This window comes from Neovison vison, chromosome 5 (genome assembly GCF_020171115.1).
Source record: "Neovison vison isolate M4711 chromosome 5, ASM_NN_V1, whole genome shotgun sequence".
Lineage (NCBI taxonomy): Eukaryota > Metazoa > Chordata > Mammalia > Carnivora > Mustelidae > Neogale > Neogale vison.
This window is the reverse complement of record NC_058095.1, coordinates 155,503,520-155,525,862: the sequence shown is the minus strand read 5'-3', so window position 1 is coordinate 155,525,862 and position 22,343 is coordinate 155,503,520. Positions and strand designations below refer to the sequence as shown.

General features: G+C 42.4%; 1 protein-coding gene across 1 annotated transcript in view; it reads right to left on the bottom strand.

Annotated features, from left to right (window-relative positions):
- The window catches only part of UBAC2 (UBA domain containing 2), a 178,117-nt gene that overhangs the window by 51,688 nt on the left and 104,086 nt on the right, over positions 1–22,343 (bottom strand). The window contains exons 5-6 of the mRNA XM_044250026.1: positions 13,296–13,419; positions 7,893–7,940 (exon numbers count right to left, since the gene is read on the bottom strand). Of these exons, the coding sequence (XP_044105961.1) occupies positions 7,893–7,940; positions 13,296–13,419 (172 nt within the window). The remainder of the gene's footprint in view (positions 1–7,892; positions 7,941–13,295; positions 13,420–22,343) is intronic.

Here is a 22,343-nt window from a genome sequence, read left to right as displayed (position 1 = left end):
AAGACACTGCATGTGGTTACTCAAATCCACCTCTTTTTTTTTTTTTTTTTTTAAAGATTTTATTTATTTATTTGACAGAGCGAGATCACAAGCAGGCAGAGAGGCAGGCAGAGAGAGAGGAGGAAGCAGGCTCCCTGCTGAGCAGAGAGCCCGATGCGGGCCTCGATCCCAGGACCCTGAGATCATGACCTGAGCCGAAGGCAGCGGCTTAACCCACTGAGCCACCCAGGCGCCCTCAAATCCACCTCTTAAGAACATAAACACTATGTGTTTATGCTAGAAGACCTGCATTTGAATGGTCTTCACTACTTATTAGCTTGTTCTTAGCAAATTACTTAATTCTCTGTGCCTTCGTTTCATCTGTAAAATGGGGATATTAGTCCCTACTTCATCAGGCTTTTGTAAGTGCTACTTAAGATCGTACGTATAAAGGGCTTAGAAAAGAGCTGTACTTGTCTTCTCCAGGCTATTCTGCAGTAACAAATGATCCTAACTTTCGGCAGCTTACAGCAAACGCTGACTTCTCACTCATCTTACGTGGTGGCCGCAGCCACGCTCCATGTGTCTCCTTCATTCTGAGGTCTGGGCTGAAGGAGCAGCTTCTATCTGGCATGTGCTTTTCTCAGAGCAAAGGTGGGATGGGGCAGCAGCTCCTAGAAGTGTTCATCGCTTCTGCTCACGTTTTAGTGGCTACTGTAAGTCAGAGAGTAAAGCCTGACAACAACACATCACATAGACGCCCTTACAGGGTGGTCCCCAGTAGAGAGAGGCAGCAAATACTCTGAACAAACAAAAATATTTGAACAGGTAACAGCATCTACCGCAAGTGCCACGTGTTTGTTGAAGAAAGATTAGTGAGGGGACAATAGCACCGAATCCTGAGACAGGACAAGATGTTCAGGAAGAGTCAAACTTAGTCGATGTCTCTGAAGTATATGGTACAAAGGGGTTAGATCGGTACATGAGGAGGTCAAATTTTGAAAGGCTCTGAAAAGAGGCTGGGTGGGGAGGCACCTGGGTGGCTCAGTGCGTTAAGCGTCTGCCTTCGGCATTCAGGGATCGAGCCCCATGTCAGGCTCCCTGTTCAGTAGGAGTCTGCTTCTCCCTCTGCCTCTGCCCTTCCCCCTGCTTGTTTCTCTCTCTCTCTCACTCTCACAAATAAATAAATAAAATCTTGGGAAAAAGGCAAAAAGGCTAGGTTTTTATTTATAGGTAAAAGATGAAGGGCAGCAATAAAAATTTTACACCTGCATCTTTAAGGCACATCTCTGACAGCTTTATCAAGACACTGGCAGGGCGCCTGGGTGGCTCAGTGGGTTAAAGCCTCTGCCTTCAGCTCAGGTCATGATCCCAGGGTCCTGGGATCGAGTCCCACACCGGCTCTCTGCTCAACGGGGAGCCTGCTTGCTCCCTCTCTCTCTCTGCCTGCCTCTCTGCCTACTTGTGATCTCTGCCTGTCAAATAAATAAATAAAATATTTTTTAAAAAGGACACTGGCAATAATGACTTCATTTTTTCTGCATGGAACATGTAAAAATCAGTCTATTGGTCACTTCTTCCCTGTGGATACCTAACAGAACATTCGTACTGTCAGCCCTGGACTGAGCTACAGCTGTCGTGCCGCGGCAGAGAACAGGTTTCTTTCCATAGTACTGGCTACCTGTGGTTGAGATGGGGGCAGAGAGAGGCCGAGAAGGAAAGGGGGCTGAGAGAGAAGGAGCAAATGGATCCATACGAGAGAGAAAGTGTGTGTGTGTGTGTGTTTGTGTGTGTGTGTGTGTGTGTGTGAGATGGGCCAATCAGCACTCCATTGGGTGTCAGAATGATCAATGCCAAGTTGACTTTCACCAAGAAGGTGAAAGCATCCTCCACACGAGGTTTCCTGGGAGTCCCTGTTGTCTTCTCACTACTGCAAGTGGCTTCCACAAGCCCAGCCAACCTCACAGCTCCAACCAGCTTGGACTTCCTTCTATGACATCTGTCATTTTGATCAACTAATCTTAGTTCCTCAAGTTCAGTTGAAAACTTCAGGCATCAGATGAGTTGTCTGACCCACTCTACTGTACCGTTCTTTGGTCAATCCAGAGAAGAAATATAAGGGAAGAAAGAGAAAGGAAGAGGAAGCATAGAGAGAAGAAAAAGACAAAACAGAGGAAGGACGAGGACCCACCCCACCATTCTCATGCACCACGGAGCAGTCTGCGCTCTGGCACCTGCTCACAGAAGCCTGGATTTCCACAGATTATGCCAGTTCCACAGGCTTTCCGCTTCATGTTACATCATGACTTGGAAAGCCAACCAGCATAAGGTTCTGTGTGATGCTTTTTCTTTTACAGATACCATAAGATGGTTACTGTACATTTTTTTCCTTAAAACTACTTTGAATGGGACGCCTGGGTGGCTCAGTTGGTTAAGCAGCTGCCTTTGGCTCAGGTCATGATCCCAGCGTCCTGGGATAGAGTCCCACATCAGGCTCCTTGCTCAGCAGGGAGCCTGCTTCTCCCTCTGCCTCTGCCTGCTACTCCGTCTGCCTATGCTCACTCTCTCTGACAAATTAAAAACAAAAAACAAAAAACCTACTGTGGATGGAAGAGGAAAAAGCAATCACAGCCCACAAATGAGGCATCTGGACTCCTACAAGACTGCTCACTCTTCCCTTCCTCTTTTTTCATGATTTACAAACCCTAATAAAACTTCTATAATCTCCCACCGTCGTGAAGTTTTTTGTTTGAAAAGCTTTAAAGATCCCCACTGCCTACAGAAAAAAATATAAACTCAAACCACAGTCAGAGTCCAAAATAATCTGGTGTCAATCTATGTTTCTGATCTTGTTATTAAGTAGGACAGATTTTTTTTTTCATATTAAGGTTGCTTGATCATGAGATAATCAAAGTCTGATACACTGTACAGAACAGGGAATGAATGCAGGAAACGAGTGGGCTGTGAAGGGGAGTTCAAAGGGAGAAAGCATCCTGGAGTTTGACAAGTGCAGGCCTGTTAACTTGCCCCCAAGCAGCTTGAAAGAAGGCTGACTGATGATAAATATGTGAATTGTAAAGAGAAAACTGGCAAAAGCAGGCTTTTTCTGTTTTAATCATTCCACAATCAACTCAGGCTCGAGACTTCAACTTTCGAGAATTAGGGTACATCCCAGCGGTAATGATTCACTACTGTGATTCATAAAATGGCAGAAAATGAAGAAGTGCAGGGATATGCCCAGCCCGAGGCTCTCTGCGGAACCACAACAAGAACTTAAATGGTGAGTAAGCAAGCAACATATTCTTTACGGAAAAGAAGTATTAATGCGTAACAAGATGAGAGAACTAACTTGTGACTATGTGAAGAGTGCCCCCAATTTTCGCAGGTCTCTTACCAAAGACACTGAGAAGAACGGTCAACAATCGTGAGAGGACAGCAGAAGCAGGTAGACAGGAACGTTTCCCAAGATCATGCTTAAATTGAGACATTTCCCTCAGCTGCTGTTGCCAAGCTTTCCAATTACAATTTTGCGATCTTTCTCGGAACCAGTGGTATTTTAAATATTAAATGGTGGTATTAAAAACCAGAATTGCCAAAGGAGGAATGACACAAAACACACATCGGTGATACATGGGAATAATCTCGAAGGAACGTTTAAGTAAACTTGAACACCCTTTACCTTTACTGGAATCTCTCACGGATCACAAAACGGAACTGAAGAGGGACAGCAGTCCTAGGCAGCTAACTCAGCATCGCCCCTGCTAAGCTCAACACCTTCCCCCTCTCAATCCAGGGCAAAAGTTTAGTCCTCATTCCTCCCTGACATCACTAAACACAGAAAGTGGGCTCCTATCTAGTAAGTGCTGTCCTGACTAGAATCTCTCAACCTCTCTCCTTTCAATCGGTGAGGTATGTTATTATTTTTAAAAGAATTTGTTTATTTGAGAGAGTGAGAGAGTGTAAGTGGGGGGAGGGGCACGGGGAACAGAGGGACAAGCAGGATCCTGGCTGAGCAGGGAACCAGATGCAGGGCTCGATCCCAGGACCCTGAGATCATGACCTGAGCTGAAGGCAGACGCTTCACCAAGACTGAGCCACCGTGGTTCCCTAATCAGTGAGGTATTTTAAAGTTATATATTCAGAAACATTTATAATCATGGAAGAACAAGTGACACAAGGAGAGATTAAAAACTAGCTTAACCAAAATAAATGCACCAATAACTAAATGAAATAAATCCAAAGTTGGCAGCTTTTCAGAAAAACATGAGTCAAGTTTGTGGTTTCTATGACAGCAGATACACATGATTTATGTTTTACACAAATGTCTTTTTTTTTTTTTTAAAAAAAGCTCTTTCTCTTAAAAAAAAAATGTAATTGCCAGATTGAAATAAAATCTCTTCCTTAACACACACAGTATGTCAGGAGAACTACTGGTTTCGATGCTGGAAGGTGAAATTTCCTTAGCACGTTTCCTAACATTCTCTGAGAACTCTGCATACCATCTGTGCACTTCTTTTTGATAATAAGAATTCTTATTTTCTTTTTAGTATTTTATTTAGCATTGAAAAAAAAAAGGGAAGTCACTTGATATATATAGGGAGAGGAGAAGTCACGTTGAGCAACAGACATCTGGGACAAGTTGTGGCTTTGTGAATCTCAGACTCTGATTCCATATGTGTAAACTGAACATTCACAAATAATTTTAATATCCTCCTTTATAATTATCCTTATCTAAAGTATACTATATTAAATATTTCATTTAAAAAAACATGGTTTTCTGGAAAAAGTCAGAAAGAAAATATTCATTAAATTCAAAATAAGCACCACCATTATTGTATAACATAAAGGAAAACTGGCCATGAGTATCACTGATACTAATCATCGTAAGCAAATACAGTATCATCTAATTATGGTAGAATAATAATGAATAACCAAACTGATAAGATTTATCAGATTTGTTTGTGTCCATGATAGGTCAACACTGGCTGAATTACTCACTGTAAAAATGAAATTTCAATTGGCTCAGAGGAATTCATTAATGGGATTATTTAAATGCTAAACTCTGGGAATTATATTCCAAATACTGTGCAGTTCTACTTACTCTTCTCAAACAAGAGATTTTCAGGTTAAAAATTTGTGACTGGGGGGGTGCCTGAGTGGCTTAGTCGTTAAGTGTCTGCCTCCGGCTCAGGTCATGATCCCAGAGTCCTGGGATCGAGCCCCGGGTCAGGATCCCTGCTCAGTGGGAAGCCTGCTTCTCCCTCTCCCACTCCCCTTGCTTGTGTTCTCTCTTCCTGTGTCTCTCTCTGTCAAATAAATAAATAAAAACTTTTTAAAAAAAAATTTGTGATTGGGGTCCTTGGGTGGCTCAGTCAGTTGAGCATCTGACTCTTGATTTCTTCTTAGGTTATGATCTCAGGGTTGTGAGATTAGGTCCTCTGTCTCTCTCCCTCCCTCTGCCCTACCTCCACCCCATCTAAAAAAAAAAAATTGTTACACTTCTAATTCTTAAAAAAAAATTCAGTAATTCCACATATATCACCCAGTGCTCATCACAAGATACCTGACACTAATATAACACTGTATGTAAAATATATTGTAATTAAAATAAAAGTTTAATTTAAAAAAAAAGCAAAAGAACCCAAGCAACTACCTGTTAAGCATGTGTACTGGACAATAACTAGGACCATGACACACATGTTTTAGATTTTTTTTTTTTTTAAGATTTTTTTATTTTATTTATTTATTTGAGAGAGAGAGACAGTGAGAGAGAGCATGAGCGAGGAGAAGGTCAGAGAGCGAAGCAGACTCCCCATGGAGCTGGGAGCCTGATGCGGGACTCGATCCCGGGACTCCAGGATCACGCCCTGAGCCGAAGGCAGTCGTCCAACCAACTGAGCCACCCAGGCGTCCCATGTTTTAGATTTTAAAAAGACTACAGAGAGATGAAAAAAATGCAACTTTCAACTCTATAGCACTGAATGCCACAAAATGAAACTTTCTAAGGTGATAGCAATTTCTTTATTTACAACCAGGAGTCCGAAAACAATAGAGAAATAAAATGAAATCTCTTTTTTTTGTAAGATTTTATTTATTTGTCAGAGAGAGAGAATGAGCACAAGCAGGATAACCGTAAGGCAGAGCAAGCAGAGGGAGAAGCAGACTCCCCATTGAGCAGGAAAACCTGATGCAGGACTCGATCCCAAGACCCTGGGATCATGACCTGAGCTGAAGGCAGCCACTTAACCAACTGAGCCACCCAGGCGTTCCTAAAATGAAACGACTTAAAACAGATGTCACATAATGAATTATTAAAGATAGGTTTGCTCAAATTTTTAAAAAATTTTTATTTATTTGACAGAGAGTGAGAAAGCACAAGCAGGGGGAGCAGCAGAAGGGGAGGGAGAAAGAGATTCCCCGCTGAGCAGGGAGACCGAAGTAGGGCTTGATCCCAGGACCGTGAGATCATGACCTAAGCCCAAGGCAGACGCCCAACCGTCCGAGTCACCCAGATGCCCCACTTCTCAAATGCTTTAGAAAAATGCTTTAGGAAATTGAATGCTTTAGGAATGAATGCTTTAGGAAAATACCCAAAACTTGAATGCTTTAGGAAAATACCCAAAACGGGGCTCAAGACCATTCATTGCTAAGGGAAACAAAATGCATCACAAAAGAAAATAGTAGACTGTCACGCTGATCTCACTATGAAAGCAATGGGCTATCTATTTATTATCTGCAGGCTGGGGAAGTAGCCGTTTATCAAGGTGGTGCCCAAGTGGAAGATTAGGCTGGGGAGAGCCTGGCGACAGTGCCCCACAGCCTCGGGCTGACCCCCCACTGTCACCAAGTCACTTTGAGTCTTAGGAACACCAAGTGGCGTGGATGGTTTGAAGAGCACGTAATGGAGGACACCTCTGTGGTCCTGAAGGCCAATCAGATATCTGATCAGAATGGGGGCTGGCAGCTTGGGGAATGGACTAAGTTGTACATGAAAGAATGAACACAGGAAAGAAATTATAAGAGAACGTAAAGGAAGGAGAGAAGTGAGCAGGCCCGAACTACCGACACGGGGCCCCAGTCCCTCTCACCAGGAAACAAGAGTAAGTTGTGGTTACTCACTCAATGTCTGCAGGGGAGGGCAGGGTTATTTCCAAATCCTTCCCCTGCGACGTTATACACACCACCATGAATCCCTTCTGCAGTTTTCTTAGTCTTTCCCAAGGAAGAAATTAAAATGATATTCCATACACACGAATTATAAACTTATTTTTATATAAGTTTGGGAGTGCAAATTTAAGTCATAAATGCAAAATAAAGCTCAACTTCATGTCTTAGATTTCTTTTTAAATATCTCATACACTCATTAGAGGTTAACACAAATGCTTAATAAAATAATATAGTGTAATTTAAAAGAGCAGCGTGGGGGGTGGGAGGAAGACATTCTAGCGCACGAGTGAGGCTGCCACCCACCCCGTCTGCTCAGCCCCCCTGCCTCCCTGGCCACACACCCGACAATTCTCCTGCCATTTCCAGGCCATCTGACTTTCCATTTCGTCTTATTTTCCCCCTTGCATGACAGTGTCTCTTTACAAAACAAGGAGATTATTTCCCGTTATTTTTAGTAAGTCCAACTTCATTTTTTTGGTCGTTTTTTTTCTACTATGAGTTCGACTATTAAGGTGATTTTTTAAAATGCTAACAAGAAACTCAGCTACAACTTTCACCAAAATTACTTTGAAAATGGAGCCAAACTGGCCCCTTTGAATTAATAAGGGAGCAGCACGAGACAGAACTGACATAGTTAAATGAAATTTGGAGACAACTGAATGTGACCCAAATCCAAACATGACCTTTTTCCCAAATAGTTGCTTCAGAAAAGTGAGAGCAGTAGGGGGAGGGGAAATAACACTTACAAGTCCACTTATGGCTACAATCCAGATGTAGGAACCAGAGGTGAAAAGCTATAAAAGAAAAAAAAAAAAGGCAACTAAAAATGAAATTCAACCGCCAGTCACAGCATATTTTTGTTTTATAGAACTACAGTGATAACCATTGACATATGAATCATGTATCTCTTAATATAAACAAGAAAATTAATAAATATCAATTTTCTCACCCAAAAGAAAATAATACATTATTTTTTTCTTCTTGTAACCAAGCTCTCAGCCTTCCCATAGCCAAAAATAGACTGGCTGAATCTGGTCCACTCCCATGTAAAGAAAAATAAGTGAAATTCAAGCAAATTCTTCTTTACAAATGGACATTAATTGACTTAGAGTAAAACAGGACATACAAAGAAATTACCACAATCAACAACGTACAAAATATGCAGTCAAGCGTCCCATGCTTGGCGTTGAGTCATGACAAGTGATTGTAGTTTACATCATTCTCTCATGCTAATTTCTCATCCCTGCGACCCTAAAGTGAGCCGAGCAGACTTCTGCACGGAGGCAGGGCCGTGCCCAGTGCTGCTCTGCTGACGCTCTCACTCTAGCTCACTCCGAGAGGGTCACCAACTGTTACTTAGCAAACTAAATAATGGTATCAAAGTTAATCAATGCAGAAGTAATTAGAATTGGGTTTCATAAAATCTCTCGCTTTGTTTTCTAAATCATTTACACACGAGAGTTGTGCTTGGGGTAAAGAAAAAAAAAATTGTAAAGACATTCAAAGTGTTCCTGAAAGAAAAAGATCTGGAGCCTACTGTTTGCTCATATTTAGATCTTTAGTCGGGAGTATAAGGACTTCTGTTCCTAGAGAAAGAAGCAGGCCCAGAAGTTAACTGCAGATACTGCACTAGACGAAAACCTTGAAGTTCTGCACATTTATCAAGGATATGTATAAAAAGAACCATAAAAAGAAGGCAGATACAAAGGTAAGAGATGACAAAGCACGAGAAGAAAGAAGCTGACAAATTTTGTTCTTAGTGCTACCTCATGTAGAAAGGAGCACTGGTTGCAAATACAAATTTAATCCTTGATCTAAAATTTAATCATTTTTAAAGAAAAGGTGGTGTATAGATACACAATGGAATATTACTCAGCTGTCAAAAATGAAATCTTTTATTGTTATTATTAACTTATAATATATTATTTGTTTCTGGGGAACAGGTCTGTGATTCACCAGTCTTACACAATTCACAGCGCTCCCAGCGGCACACACCCTCCCAGGGTGGCCGCCCAGCCACACCGTCCCTCCCATCTCCCTCCCCTCCAGCAATCCTCAGCTGGTTTCCTGAAATTAAGAGTCTCTTATAGTTTGTCTCCATCTCTTGTTTCCACTTGTTTCATTTTTTTCCTCTCTTCCCCTGTGATCCTCTGCTTTGTTTCTAAATTCTACATATCAGTAAGACCATAATTGCCCTTCTCTCATTGACTTATTTCACTCAGCATAATACCCTCTAGTTCCATCCATGTTGTTGCAAATGACAAGATTTCATTTTGATGATGGCTGTGTAATAGTCCATTGTATAGTATATACCTCACCTTCCTTATCCATTTATCTGTTGATGGACATCTGGGCTCTTTCCATAGTTTGGCTATTGTGGACATTGCTGCTATAAACATTCGGGTGCATGTGCCCCTTCGGATCACTACATTTGTATCTTTCCAGTAGTGTAATTGCTGGGTCGTAGGGTAGCTCTATTTTCAGCTTTCTGAGGAACCTCCAGAGTCTTCCAGAGTGGATGCACCAGCTTGCATTCCCACCAACAGTGTAGGAGGGTTCCCCTTTCTCTGCATCCTCGCCAGCATCTGTCATTTCCTGACTTGTTAATTTTAGCCATTCTGACTGGTATGAGGTGATATCTCATTGTGGTTTTGATCTGTATTTCCCTGATGCTAAGTGATGTGGAGAACTTTTTCATGTGTCTGTTGGTCATGTGGATGTCTTCTTTGCAGAAATATCTGTTCATGTCTTCTGTCCATTTCTTCTTCTTTTTTTTTAAAGATTTTATGTATTTATTAGACAGAGAGAAATCACAAGCAGATGGAGAGGCAGGCAGAGAGAGAGAGGGAAGCAGGCTCCCTGCTGAGCAGAGAGCCCGATGCGGGACTTGATCCCAGGACCCTGAGATCATGACCTGAGCCAAAGGCAGCGGCTTAACCCACTGAGCCACCCAGGCGCCCCTCTTCTGTCCATTTCTTGATTGGAATATTTGTTCCTTGGGTGTTGAGTTTGATAAACTCTCTGTATATTTTTAGATACTAGCCCTTTCTTTATCTGATATGTCATTTGCAAAAAAAATGAAATCTTGCTCTCTGCAATGACGTGAATGGAACTAGAGGATATTATACTAAGCAAAATAAATCAAATCACGGAAAGACAATTATATGATTTCATTCATATGTGGAATTTAAGAAACAAAACAGAGGAACATAAAGGAAAGGAGGGGAAAAAAAACCAAGACATAATTGGAGAAGAAGACAAACTATAAAAGACTATTAACCACAGGAAACAGAGGGTTGCTGGAGGGGAAGGGGCTGGGGAGAGGGGGTAACTGGGTGACGGGCATTAAGGGGGCACGTGATGTAATGAGCACAGGGTGTTATATACAACTGATGAGCCAGTGAACTCTACCCTTAAAACCAATAATACATTCTATGTTAATTTAATTTAAATTTTAAAAAATCAACATGGATGCTTGCTGAGTATATACGACTCTGAAAATAACAAGGATGAGAATAATGTGGACAAACTATAAAAGACTATTAGTTTTCCGTAGCCTTATTCGAAAAGTACAAGGAATAATAAAATAGCTAACACTTTCTTTTTGCTGTTTTGTTTCATTTTTCTTTGTTTTCAGCTAACACTTCCATGACACTTACTATGTGCCAAGCAGTGATCTTAACGCTTTTCATATATTAAACTTTACAGAATCCTCCTAAACCCTTTACAAAGTAAGCTCTATTATGAACTCTATTTTAATCACGCAAACTGAAAGGTTAAGCTATTTGCTCCAGATCAGATTGCTGGTGGCTGATGGTGCTGGGACTGTACCCACGCGGTCGGCCTCGGCAGCCCAGCGCTCGTGACCTCCATGTTTCCTACACAAGCAGGAAGAGCGCATCATTAATTTCATCCATAAGAAGTTACTTCCACTGGACTCTTAAGTCCCTCATCTTATTGCATGTTTGGCCCCAATTGTGTCTGCTCGTGTTTTTAACAGTGTGTATGTTTTCTTCTCATTGCCGGTTCCTTGAGGTCAGGTGCTACAACTCATTTCATGCTCCACAGCCCCTGGTTTCTCAAGCCATTAGATACCTTCCCAAACATTTCTGTTCTTCTGATAATAATTAAAATCACTCAATCATTCACTCATTCCCTCCTTCATTCATCCAATGTCCCTGGCATCAAAAAGTTGTTACGCAGGAGACCGAAAGGCACAGGAACATGTGTGAAGGTCCAGGGAGGACAGAGGTAGGGAAGGAATAGAGACTTTGAGAATATGGGGTTCACATTCATTTCAAGGTGGGAAGGGGGTGTGAGTAGGTACTAGACAGGCAGAAAGAACCCTGGAGACCACTCATGCTAAGGACGTCAGATGTTATCAAGACGCCAAAGAGGCATCTCCACCCCCAATTTCTGATACCAGCTTCTACCTCACCAATAAATAAATAAATAAATAAAATTCACAATCTCAGAAAAACCAACAGTGGCAGCTAGAGAGACATGAATTAGTTAATTATAGGAACCGACTGACTTAGTTCTTACTATCTGTTTGGATTACCCTAACTATCTCTAATCCTTCCAATGACCTAGTAAGACACACAGGGTTATTAGCCCTTTACAGATGGGCACATGGGAGCGCAGAAAAGGAATCAAGCAAACCACTACCAGAGCGAGCAATCAGACCAAAATGCACTTGGCACCAAAGACTTTCCACAGTACTACTCAATTCCTACGTCATAACAAATAAAACAACATTTTTCATTCTCTAAAGCTCTGTAACTTAAGAGTTGGCGGGAACTAGAGGATCAACATGAGGCTCAACTTGACCTAAGGCCCAGGCTAGTGGGTGCCATGCTAGAACTAGAACTTGGGTGTCCTGCCCCTCGTCCAGAGGACTCTGCTACCGCTGCCTTCTGCCTTCTGCTGGAACATCTTCTCAGAAAGTAACCAAGCCACAGCAAATCCTAGTAAGAAGAATGAACTGCAGGTGGCTCAGTGGGTTAAGCCGCTGCCTTCGGCTCAGGTCATGATCTCAGGGTCCTGGGATCGAGTCCCGCATCGGGCTCTCTGCTGAGCAGGGAGCCTGCTTTCCTTCCTCTCTCTCTACCTGCCTCTCTGCCTGCTTGTGATCTCTGTCTGTCAAATAAATAAATAAAATCTTTAAAAAAAAAAAAAAGAAAGAGGCTATTAGGTGATATGAGCACTCGCAAGGATAAGGGAGAGCTAATGGCATGCAGGTTGAGAGATGAAGAATAAACATTTCATGAGAAACAGTTGTAAATGTGGCGAGGAAACACCCACCCCAGATGAGCCATTGATAACACCTGACAGCGCACTACACAAGTTGGAGGAAATACCAAAGGTTAAAAGGGGAGGGAGGAGGGCATTTGACAGAGACATTAGTATCCGGTTTGATACGTGTGGGATAAGGAATGTTATGAGTATTCACAGTGGATCAAAAGGCCAAGCTACACATGGTACCACAGGAAACAGCAGAATAAAAGTTCACATCAAAAGCTCTGAGAGTGAAAGGAAAGTGACAAGTATCACAGGTAGAAAATGAAAATCACGTATCTTCTGTCACTTGGCCTGGAACCCGGCAGGGATAGGTCGATGGCACTGGGTATTGGTGAACAGATCCTTTTTCAATTTAAATCAAACAGTAAGAACTCTTCACGGTGTTCGTATCAAACCACCTCGCCGATGGTCAGAGCGCCAATGTACCCGTGCGGCGCGGGAGTCATAACGCGGGGAGGGCATACCTGGCTGCTTCTTCAGAGCTTTCTTTGTGACGCTGTACTCAATAAAGTAATTTTGACAGTGATTTTCCACTTTCTACCTTTCAACTGTTCTCATTTGTTTCCACTTCATACTGTGATTTTGAAAAGTACTTACACGGAATTACACAATGCTATTAAAATATTTTCCACTGATACAAATTACAGTGAAAGCTCTTATCAGATTTCTAAAGACTGTGAAAGTATTCTAGTACTTTATATACCTTGATGTTCTTGTTCTGTAACACTTCCTTTGAACATCTGATATAGATCATAAAGCCAAACTTATGGGAAAAAAAACCCACTGTTTTTAAGGACATCAAGTGAGAAACAGATAAAGAGATGTGAACATAAAAATGCATACTGTACCTGTAGTCCCAATATGTAAATCAATGTCTTGTTCGTGATGGACAACGGGCCCAAAATTTGTGCCACTTGGATTCTTGGTATGGAGCAGTAAAACGGTACAAACAGAGCAAAGACAGGTGCCAGGCTACGCAAAAAAAAAAAAAAAAAAAAATCCCTCTAGTCATATTCAATTTAAAATACCAAGAGCAAATAGATACTTGAAGTAATACTGGTTATAATTTTATTTCTGTCTGAAAGCATGGTCTCAGATATAGAAGGTTTCTACATGTGCATCACATTGAAAATAATTTGTACTTAAAGATAACATTTTTATGAAAACTCTAATTATCTAATACTTATTGATTCTCCCAAAACTACTGCAAATTGGTTCAGCATCGACTAATTAACTGTCAGGCATTGTGAGAAAATTTAAAGTTGCTGCTATGTTTTCTTTCCACGAATGACTTAAATCTAACGAAAGAGTCTGTAACAAAAGCAGCAAACATCATTCACCACAGTCACGTCCCAAGGCTCATTCCACGCTGTCCAACTGGATCACCGTAGTACCTGACACGCACACCACCCTTGCCTTCCCTTCCTCAAACCCCTTCTTCCCCCTGCCTTAAAACCTGTGCCTGGGCGCCTGGGTGGTCAGTTGGTTAAGCGACTGCCTTCAGCTCAGGTCATAATCCCAGAGTCCTGGGATAGAGTCCTGAATCGGGCTCCCAGCTCCGCAGTGAGTCTGCTTCTCCCTGACCCCCACGCCCCACTCATGCTCTCTCTTACTTGCTCTCTCTCAAACAAATAAACAAAATCTAAAAAAAAAAAAAAAAAAAAAAAAAATATATATATATATATATATATATATGTATGTTCTTGCTGGTCCCCTAGACTTCTCCTGCCACTCTTCTTCTACCCTCTCCAGGGCCCCACTAGGGCTCTCCTGGCTCCAGTGTCTCCCTGCATCGCCCCAAGCCCTTCTCCGGCATTGACTGTGAGATGGAAGTGAGTTCCCAAACTGTCTGCCTGTCTCTCCTCATTATGAAACTCAATTTGATACCTTCAACTTGACAGATCCAAAAGACACAAGTGTCTAATTAGAGTCTCATTTCTTTTTAATCCATCTCTAAACCCCGCTGACACACAAAACACTACTCTGATCATGTCACATGCCTGTTTAAAACCCATCCTTCCACAGGCTCCCAGGATCCAAAGAGGAAATGTAAATATAAGCATGAAATAGCAAAGCCCTCCAGTCCTTTCTTATTAGTGTAGTCTCCCACACCTGTCCTCCGCTCCCTTCCCCCCAACTTGCCCCCTCCCCCCACCTTTACTGCCTAAGCCTCTCCCTGGGCACATTAGGTTCTTTTAACTATTCACGGACACAAGTTATTCTTTTTTTTTTTTTTTTTAAGATTTTATTTATTTATTTGTCAGAGAGAGAGGGAGAGAGAGGGAGCACAGGCAGACAGAGAGGCAGGCAGAGGCAGAGGGAGAAGCAGGCTCCCGGCCGAGCAAGGAGCCCAATGTGGGACTCGATCCCAGGATGCTGGGATCATGACCTGAGCCGAAGGCAGCTGCTTAACCAACTGAGCCACCCAGGTGTCCCGACACAAGTTATTCTTCCAACCTAAATGTCCTTCCCACTTTTCTGCCTAGGAAATATCTACGGTGTATGACAGCTCAATTCTGTCCCACAGACAACACGCCAACTCCTCTGGGTGGCCAGACGCTCCCTTCTTTGCCCTAAAGCCACCACAGTGTCACTGTCAGAGCAAATCATTGAGTCCCTGGGCACTGTATGCAAGAAGGCAGCAGCCCAAGTTCAGGAGCTCATCTACGTCCATGCATCAGGAGCAGTCTCTGATCTCAAGAAACCAGCTCCAGGACCACACACTCACGCTCCGGCCACGACCAGGCAGGCAGCAGGAATGAGATCGGTCTGGACACACACTTGCACCAACTCTTCATTCGACACTCGGCTTCATGACTCAATCTATCTTTCGTTTTCCCTTGTTTGTTTATTTATTTATTTATTTATTTATTTATTGGGGGGTAAGGAGCACCAGTACATCTTTACCATAAGAAAAATGCAAGAAACGTTATTACTCCCATTTTTGTGGAAACACAAGACCCTCTTGTGCAAAGTGTTCCCTCCTTTGGTAAGGAACGTGTTATTAAAAAATCCCTCCCTGTCCTCTCTATTCTGCTTCTAAAAACAAAACGAGAGCAAACATACACGACAAAGGTGAAAAATGGTAGCAGGGTCAGTAGCATCTGTAAGAATGCAGCAAATACCAGAGTAGGGAAAACCCCAACCGGTAAACACCCAAGTGCCAGACACTGGGTAAGGACTGGAGACCCAGATGTGTGAGATGCAATCTTTCTCAGTTTTGCACAAGAGATGACAGGGACAGGGCAGCCGAGGTATGAACCCAGCACACCGGTTCGGCCTCACATGCCTCACTCGGCTGGCCCTCCTCTGAGGCCGAGTACCGAGCAGAGCAGGGAAGGGAATGCATTATCTTGGGCCCTCCAGCATGGGGGTGCTCATTTAATGTGGGGCAATATAATAATCCTTATTCTTGAAGAGGTGTATGGTCAGATTCCCCCCCCCCCAAAATGGGATAGTACTTATGAGCAGAGCCTAGTGGCTTAGGAGAGAGCGAGCACAGGCAGACAGAATGGCAGGCAGAGGCAGAGGGAGAAGCAGGCTCCCTGCTGAGCAAGGAGCCCGATGTGGGACTCGATCCCAGGACGCTGAGATCATGACCTGAGCCGAAGGCAGCTGCTTAACCAACTGAGCCACCCAGGCGTCCCTGTTATTTATTTTTAATTGAAGCAAAATTAACATACAGTATTATGTTAGTTTCAGGTGTACAATGTAGGGACTCAATGCTCCTGTACATTACTCCGTGCTTGTCGCAATAAATGTACTATTGTTCTTCCTAGGGTTAGGGTTAGAGTTAGTCTTAGGGGTAGGCTTAGGGACAGGGGTTAGGGGTTAGGAGTTAGGGATTAGGGTATGCGCCTTGTGTCCTGCAGTTCAGAGACCTCTCCAGAGAATAAAGTCCCAGACTTCTGCTGAGGTGAGAGCAGTCTGTGGCATCCATCCACCCAGCTGAGAAAAGGAGGGTTAAACAGATACTCAGTTGGTCCTTCTGTTTTCATGTCTACCTTCACACCCATTTTTCAGATATACTACCAATTCTTAACTGTTTCAGTGCTTCTCCAGGATAACTAGGTTGCTTCTCAGTTTTTCTTATGGTTTGTTCCAGAAGTCACTTTCTCAGCTCTTGGGGGAGGGGCGGGGGGGTGGTTTGGGGTTAGGGTTAGTGGTTAGGGTGTGTGCCTGGTATCCTGCATTTGGAGACCTCTCCAGAGGGTTATGGATAGTTCAGTATTAGCCTTAGGGTCAGGCGTTAGATGTCAAGATTGTGCCTAGTATCCTACAGTTCAGAGACCTCTCCAGAGATTAAAACCCCAGACTTTTACTGGGGTAGGAACAGACATGGCAGCCATCTACTGATCTAAGGCAAGGAGGCAATTTGGTACTCTAAATACTCTTTGAATGGCTATTTGATTGGTCCTTCCGTTTTTATCTCTACCTTCACACCCAATAAAGGTACTCTTAATCTGTTTCACCCAACCCCATACCCACCGTCCCTACAGCAACCACCTGCCTGTTCTCTGAATTTAAGAGTCTCTTTTTCCAACATCTATCCATCAGTCATCTGAAAATCATTTTTCCCACTTAAAATATCTTTATTTAATCTTCATTTTTGAATGATGATTTTGGTAATTTAATTTTTAAGTTTTTTATTATGTTCAGTTAGATGTTGGAAAATATGTACAGGTTGCAAGCATTATCTATGTCGTAATAGTAGTTGATTAACTTTGCTTTTAGAAGTAAAAAAATTAATCTCTTTTTTCATTAGTCTTTGTTTTCTTTGTTCATTTTGTTTAATTCTGCATATGAGTAAAATCATATGGTATTTGTCTTCCTCTAACTTATTTCACTTAGCATTTTACTCTATAGGTCTATCCATGACATTGCAAAGGGTAAGAGCTCATTCTTTTTTCACGGCTAATATTCCTCTGTGTGTGTGTGTGTATGTGTGTGTGTGTGTGTGTTTGTACGTGTGCAAATGCACGTATGCAACATCTTTATCCATTCATCTATCAATGGACGCTTGTGTTGCTTCCATATCTTGGCTATTACAAATACTGTTGAAATAAACATATGGGGTGCATTTATCTTTTTGAATTAGTGTTTTCATTTTCTCTGGGTAAGTACCCAGCAGTGGAATTAATGGATCATAGTAATTCTATTTTTAGTTTTTTAGGGAACCTCCATACTGTTTTCCACAGTAGCTGCACCAATTTGCATTCCCGCCAACAGTGCACAAGAATTCTTTTTTTTCCCACCCACTTGCCAACACTTGTTATTTCTTATCTTTTTGATTGTAGTTATTCTGACAGATGTAAGATGATATCTCACTGAGGTTTTGATTTGCATGTTCCTAACGACTGAGCACTTTTTCATGTGTCTATTGGCTGTCTGTATGTCTTCTTTGGAAAAATGTCTGTTCAGATTCTCTGTCCATTTTTTGATCAAATTATTTGTGGGTATTTTGGTGTTGTGATATAGATGTTTTTTGTATTTTCTGGATGTTAACCCCTTATCAGATAAGTCATTTGCAATATCTTTTCCCATTCAGTAGGGTGCCTTGTTGCTTTGTTGATGGTTTCCTTCACTGTGCAAAAACTCTTCATTTTGATGTAGTCCCAATAGTTTATTTTTGCTTTTGTTTCCCTTGCCTGCGGAGACATATCTAAAAAAATCTTTCTATAGCCGATGTCAAAGAGATTACTGCTTATGTCTTCTTCCAGGAGGCTGATAGTTTCAGGTCTTACATATAGGTCTAATCCATTTTGAGCTTATTTTTATGATCACATTTTAACCAACTATAAGGTTTTAAAAAGTCTCTCATGAGAGGGGCATCTGCGTGGCTTAGTCAATTGACTCTCCAACTTGTGATTTCGGCTTGGCTGTGATCTCATGGGTCATCATCTCATGGGTTGTGAGGTTGAGGAGCCCTACACAAAGCTCCGTGCTCAGCGGGGAGTCTGCCTGAGATTCTTTCCCTGTGCCCCTCCCCCCACCTCTTTTTCAAATAAATAAATCTTTATTTTTTTAAGGTTTTATTTATTTATTTGACAGACACAGAGAGAGAGAGAACATAAGCAGGGGGAGCAGCAGAGGGAGAGGGAGAAGCAGGCTCTCTGCTGAGCAGGGAGCCCGATGTGGGGCTGGATCCCAGGACTCTGGGATCATGACCCTGAGCCAAAGACAGATACTTAATCAACTGAGCCACCCAGGTGCCCCAAAAATAAATCTTTTAAAAATAAGGTCTCCCAATAGATTACTCTATCAGAAAGCACAATATTTTACTCAGCATTGCATCCTCTGATAGCTCTATAAATCCTTACACATAATTTACTTTCAATATTTGATTGTGAAAACTAACAAAACAATTTTCATGAAGAGAGTTATTTAAACTGCCATTCTATGGATAGAGAAGATGTGGTATGCATGCATACACACACACACACACACACACACACGAGTATTACTCAGCGATCAAAAGTGAAATCTTGCCATTTGCAACAACGTGGATGGTACTAGAGGGTATTATGCTAAACAAAATGTCAATCACAGAAAGATTCACGTGATTTAATTCATAGGTAGGATTTGAGAAACAAAACAGAGGAGCACAGGGGAAGGGAGGGAAAAATAAAACAAGACGAAATCAGAGGGAGACAAAGCTAAGAGACTCTTAATCACTGGAAACAAATTGAGGGTTGCTGGAGGGGAGGGGAGTTGGGGGAGACAGGGTAACTGGGTGACGGGCATTAAGGAGGGCATGGGAGGTAATGAGCACGGGGTGTTATATACAACTGATGAGCCACTGAACTCTACCTCTGAAACTAATAATACACTCTGTGTTAATTAATTGAATTTAAATTAAAAAATAAACTGCCATTTTAAATACTACAAAAAGAACTGTTTAGTTCCATTTCAACTTGTCAAAACTCAAAGTTGATTAAGCAGCTGTGTATTCTTTCCATTAAAAAATACAAGTTGGTCACTCCTCGGCTTAAAATCCTCCATTGAGTCCCCACACTAGAGTAAAACCCAGACTATTTTTCTTTTTTTTAAGATTTTATTTCTTTATTTGACAGAGAGAGACTCAGTGAGAGAGGGAACACAAGCAGGGGGAGTGGGAGAGGGAGCAGCAGGCTCCCCACAGAGCAGGGAGCCTGACAAGGGACACAATCCGAGGACCCTGGGCTCATGACCTGAGCCGAAGGCAGACGCTTAACGACTGAGCCACCCAGGCTCCCCAAAAGCCAAAGTCTTTACAAAGACCTAAAAGGCCCTGCATCTGGGACCTTGAACTTGGTCTTCTACTACGTGGCCTCCCTGCCGCTCCCTCTGGCTGCTCCGTCCACCCTGGCCCAGCCTGCGTCTCACTCACTGACCAGTATGCCCGAGGGCACGTGCATCTCCTGATGGTGTCTTCTCGGAGGCACCATGCACTCCCTCACACCCTCTGGTCTTGACTCACACCGCTCCTTCTCAGAGAAGACAGTTCTCTAGGGCCTCTCCCCAGCACCTAGAACCTCCTAATCTACTACGTGACTTACTTATCATCTGTTTGTCTGACGGGAGGGAAACTCCGTGGTGCCTGGGATTTCTGTTGGTTTTGTCTGCTGCTCTATCGCTGCTCTCTAAAACTGTGCCCGGCACAGAAGAGTTGCTCAAAAAATATTTGCTGAATAAATGAATTTCTCTGTAAAATGGCAAACTACACAGAGTTTGTCTTTTGTTTTACAAATGCATCTTGCTTTATTATCTTTAACGGGATGAAAACATATAGCTTCATATACATACTCAAAATATGGCCTGCTGGGCTCTTGGTAATAATAAGAAAGCTCTATTTTAGTTGCATTTGAGGGATCTGACCACAGACCATGTTCTTTGAGGTACTTAATTTATAGAAGTTCTTCTGTTTACACAGTGTGAAGGGTGACATTACAATGGAGAACCTGAGGCTACCATCCCGTCCGAGGCTCTGCTTCAATGTAAACTAACCAAGAAAATACTGGTAGGAATTTTAATGACCACAGTTCATGTCTTATACACCAATAAGAGAAGTTTAAAAATTCCTTAGAAGTTATTAATCACTATATAGTTTTAAACGATGACTAAGTACTAGACCACATGTACCCCTAACACAAAAGCACACATTTCAGACCGTGAACATACAGGTTGTTTTGTAGAAATTTCCACTGCTATTTCTATACACACAGACTTCACAAAATATCATGTTATTAGTCACTGACCAGTTTTTCTCTTTTCCTTATTTTGTGATACAACATCTGTTCTGTACACTGTCAACAGTAATTCATACCGCGACTAGCTAACCCTTGGACGCCCTATCTGGCTTAAGCATACGAAGGTGAAGTAGGAAAACAGGTTGTAATTCACTCTTTCCTTCCTTCCTTCAACTAACGTCACTAGTATTTCTGGAGTATCTCCTATATACTCACAACTGTACTTGATAGGATAAAATACTAGAAAACACTCAGTTCAGGCCACCAATGCCCATCTTGTGTTTTCTACAGCAAAGGACGCAGACTGCACTTCCACAGTCCAACAACAGAAATCCCAGTAACTTTCAAAGACAAGACAAACAAGGTTTGTGGGCTCAGGCCATGCTCGCACTCTACGTCCCACAGCATCTCACAGGACAACCACCCCATGGCCTTTCCTTTACACACTTGACCACTCTGATAACGCAGCGGAGGGTGGATCCAGTTTGCTACAACATGTAACCAGGTGAGTTCTTCATTACACAACAACGTTTAACTTAATAAAATCTATTTCAAAAATTAAAAACCGAAACACCCCACGAGGATGTCATTTCCACAAACTGAGAAGCTTCTCAACAATGTCTTCTTCAAGTTTTCTTCAATCTAAGTTTCAAATAAACTAGTTCTAGAATATTTTATCATATTCATCCAGCAAATCATAAAAAATCTCTTTATTTCCCCCTCAGAAGTTTTGCACTAGGAAGTAGCTTGGCGATCATTTACTTCAATGCCTTTATTTTACAGATGGAGGCCCAAAGAACTGGACGTCGCTGCTCTTCTGACAGTGCTCCTTTATAGATCTTCAGCCTTTTAGAGCTCAGAAGAACCGAGTCCACTTCTAGATGGACTGATACCACTGACGGGCTGAAGCCCCTCGGCCATTCGGACAGATCCTGGAGTGGAAGGTCTAAAGTCAGAGTTACAAATTCCTACCAAAATGATTTAATTCTCTCTCTATCATCCCTCAAAATAGTCAACCAGTTTATGTAAGTACTTAAATAAGAAACAGCCTATTCTTTTTTTTTTTTTTTTTAATGCTTCTAATTTTTGGGAACTACCTTCATATTTTGATTTGAAAGCTGTCTCTGGTTAACTTCCTCATCCTGGCCTTCCTTCTGTTCTCTGGAAGTTCGACATTTGCAACCTAAAGCCTTTTCTGTGAGACAGCTTTCAAATGCAGGAGGGTGATGATCACCTACCTCCCTGCCAAGCCCAAACTTCTCAGTTTATTCAGCCATTTGTCCTAAGGCCTGGGGTCCAGACCCCTTACCAGCCTGGTCACACGGGTCCTCTATCTCCTTCGTGAAAGGCAGCCCCCAGAGCTGACTGGGAACGGCCACATGAGTCCTGGGCAAGTGTCAGTATCCCCCCTCTCGCTCTGACCGGTATATTTCTACTCGCTCGGCCTGCATGTGCATTTTGACAGCCGTGTTACACAGCTGGTCTAAACTGAGCCAACCAAAACTGTAAGGTGAAGAGCCCAGGTCTCCATCCTATGCACAGACGCTGGGTTTTCGGCAGTGAGATGTCCCCTCCAACTCTTCCCCCATCATTCGCGTCCCTGCAGTCACAGAGCCTGTCAGCTGGCCTCCTGCCTACGTCGACTAGTCCCCATACAATGTGAAAGAA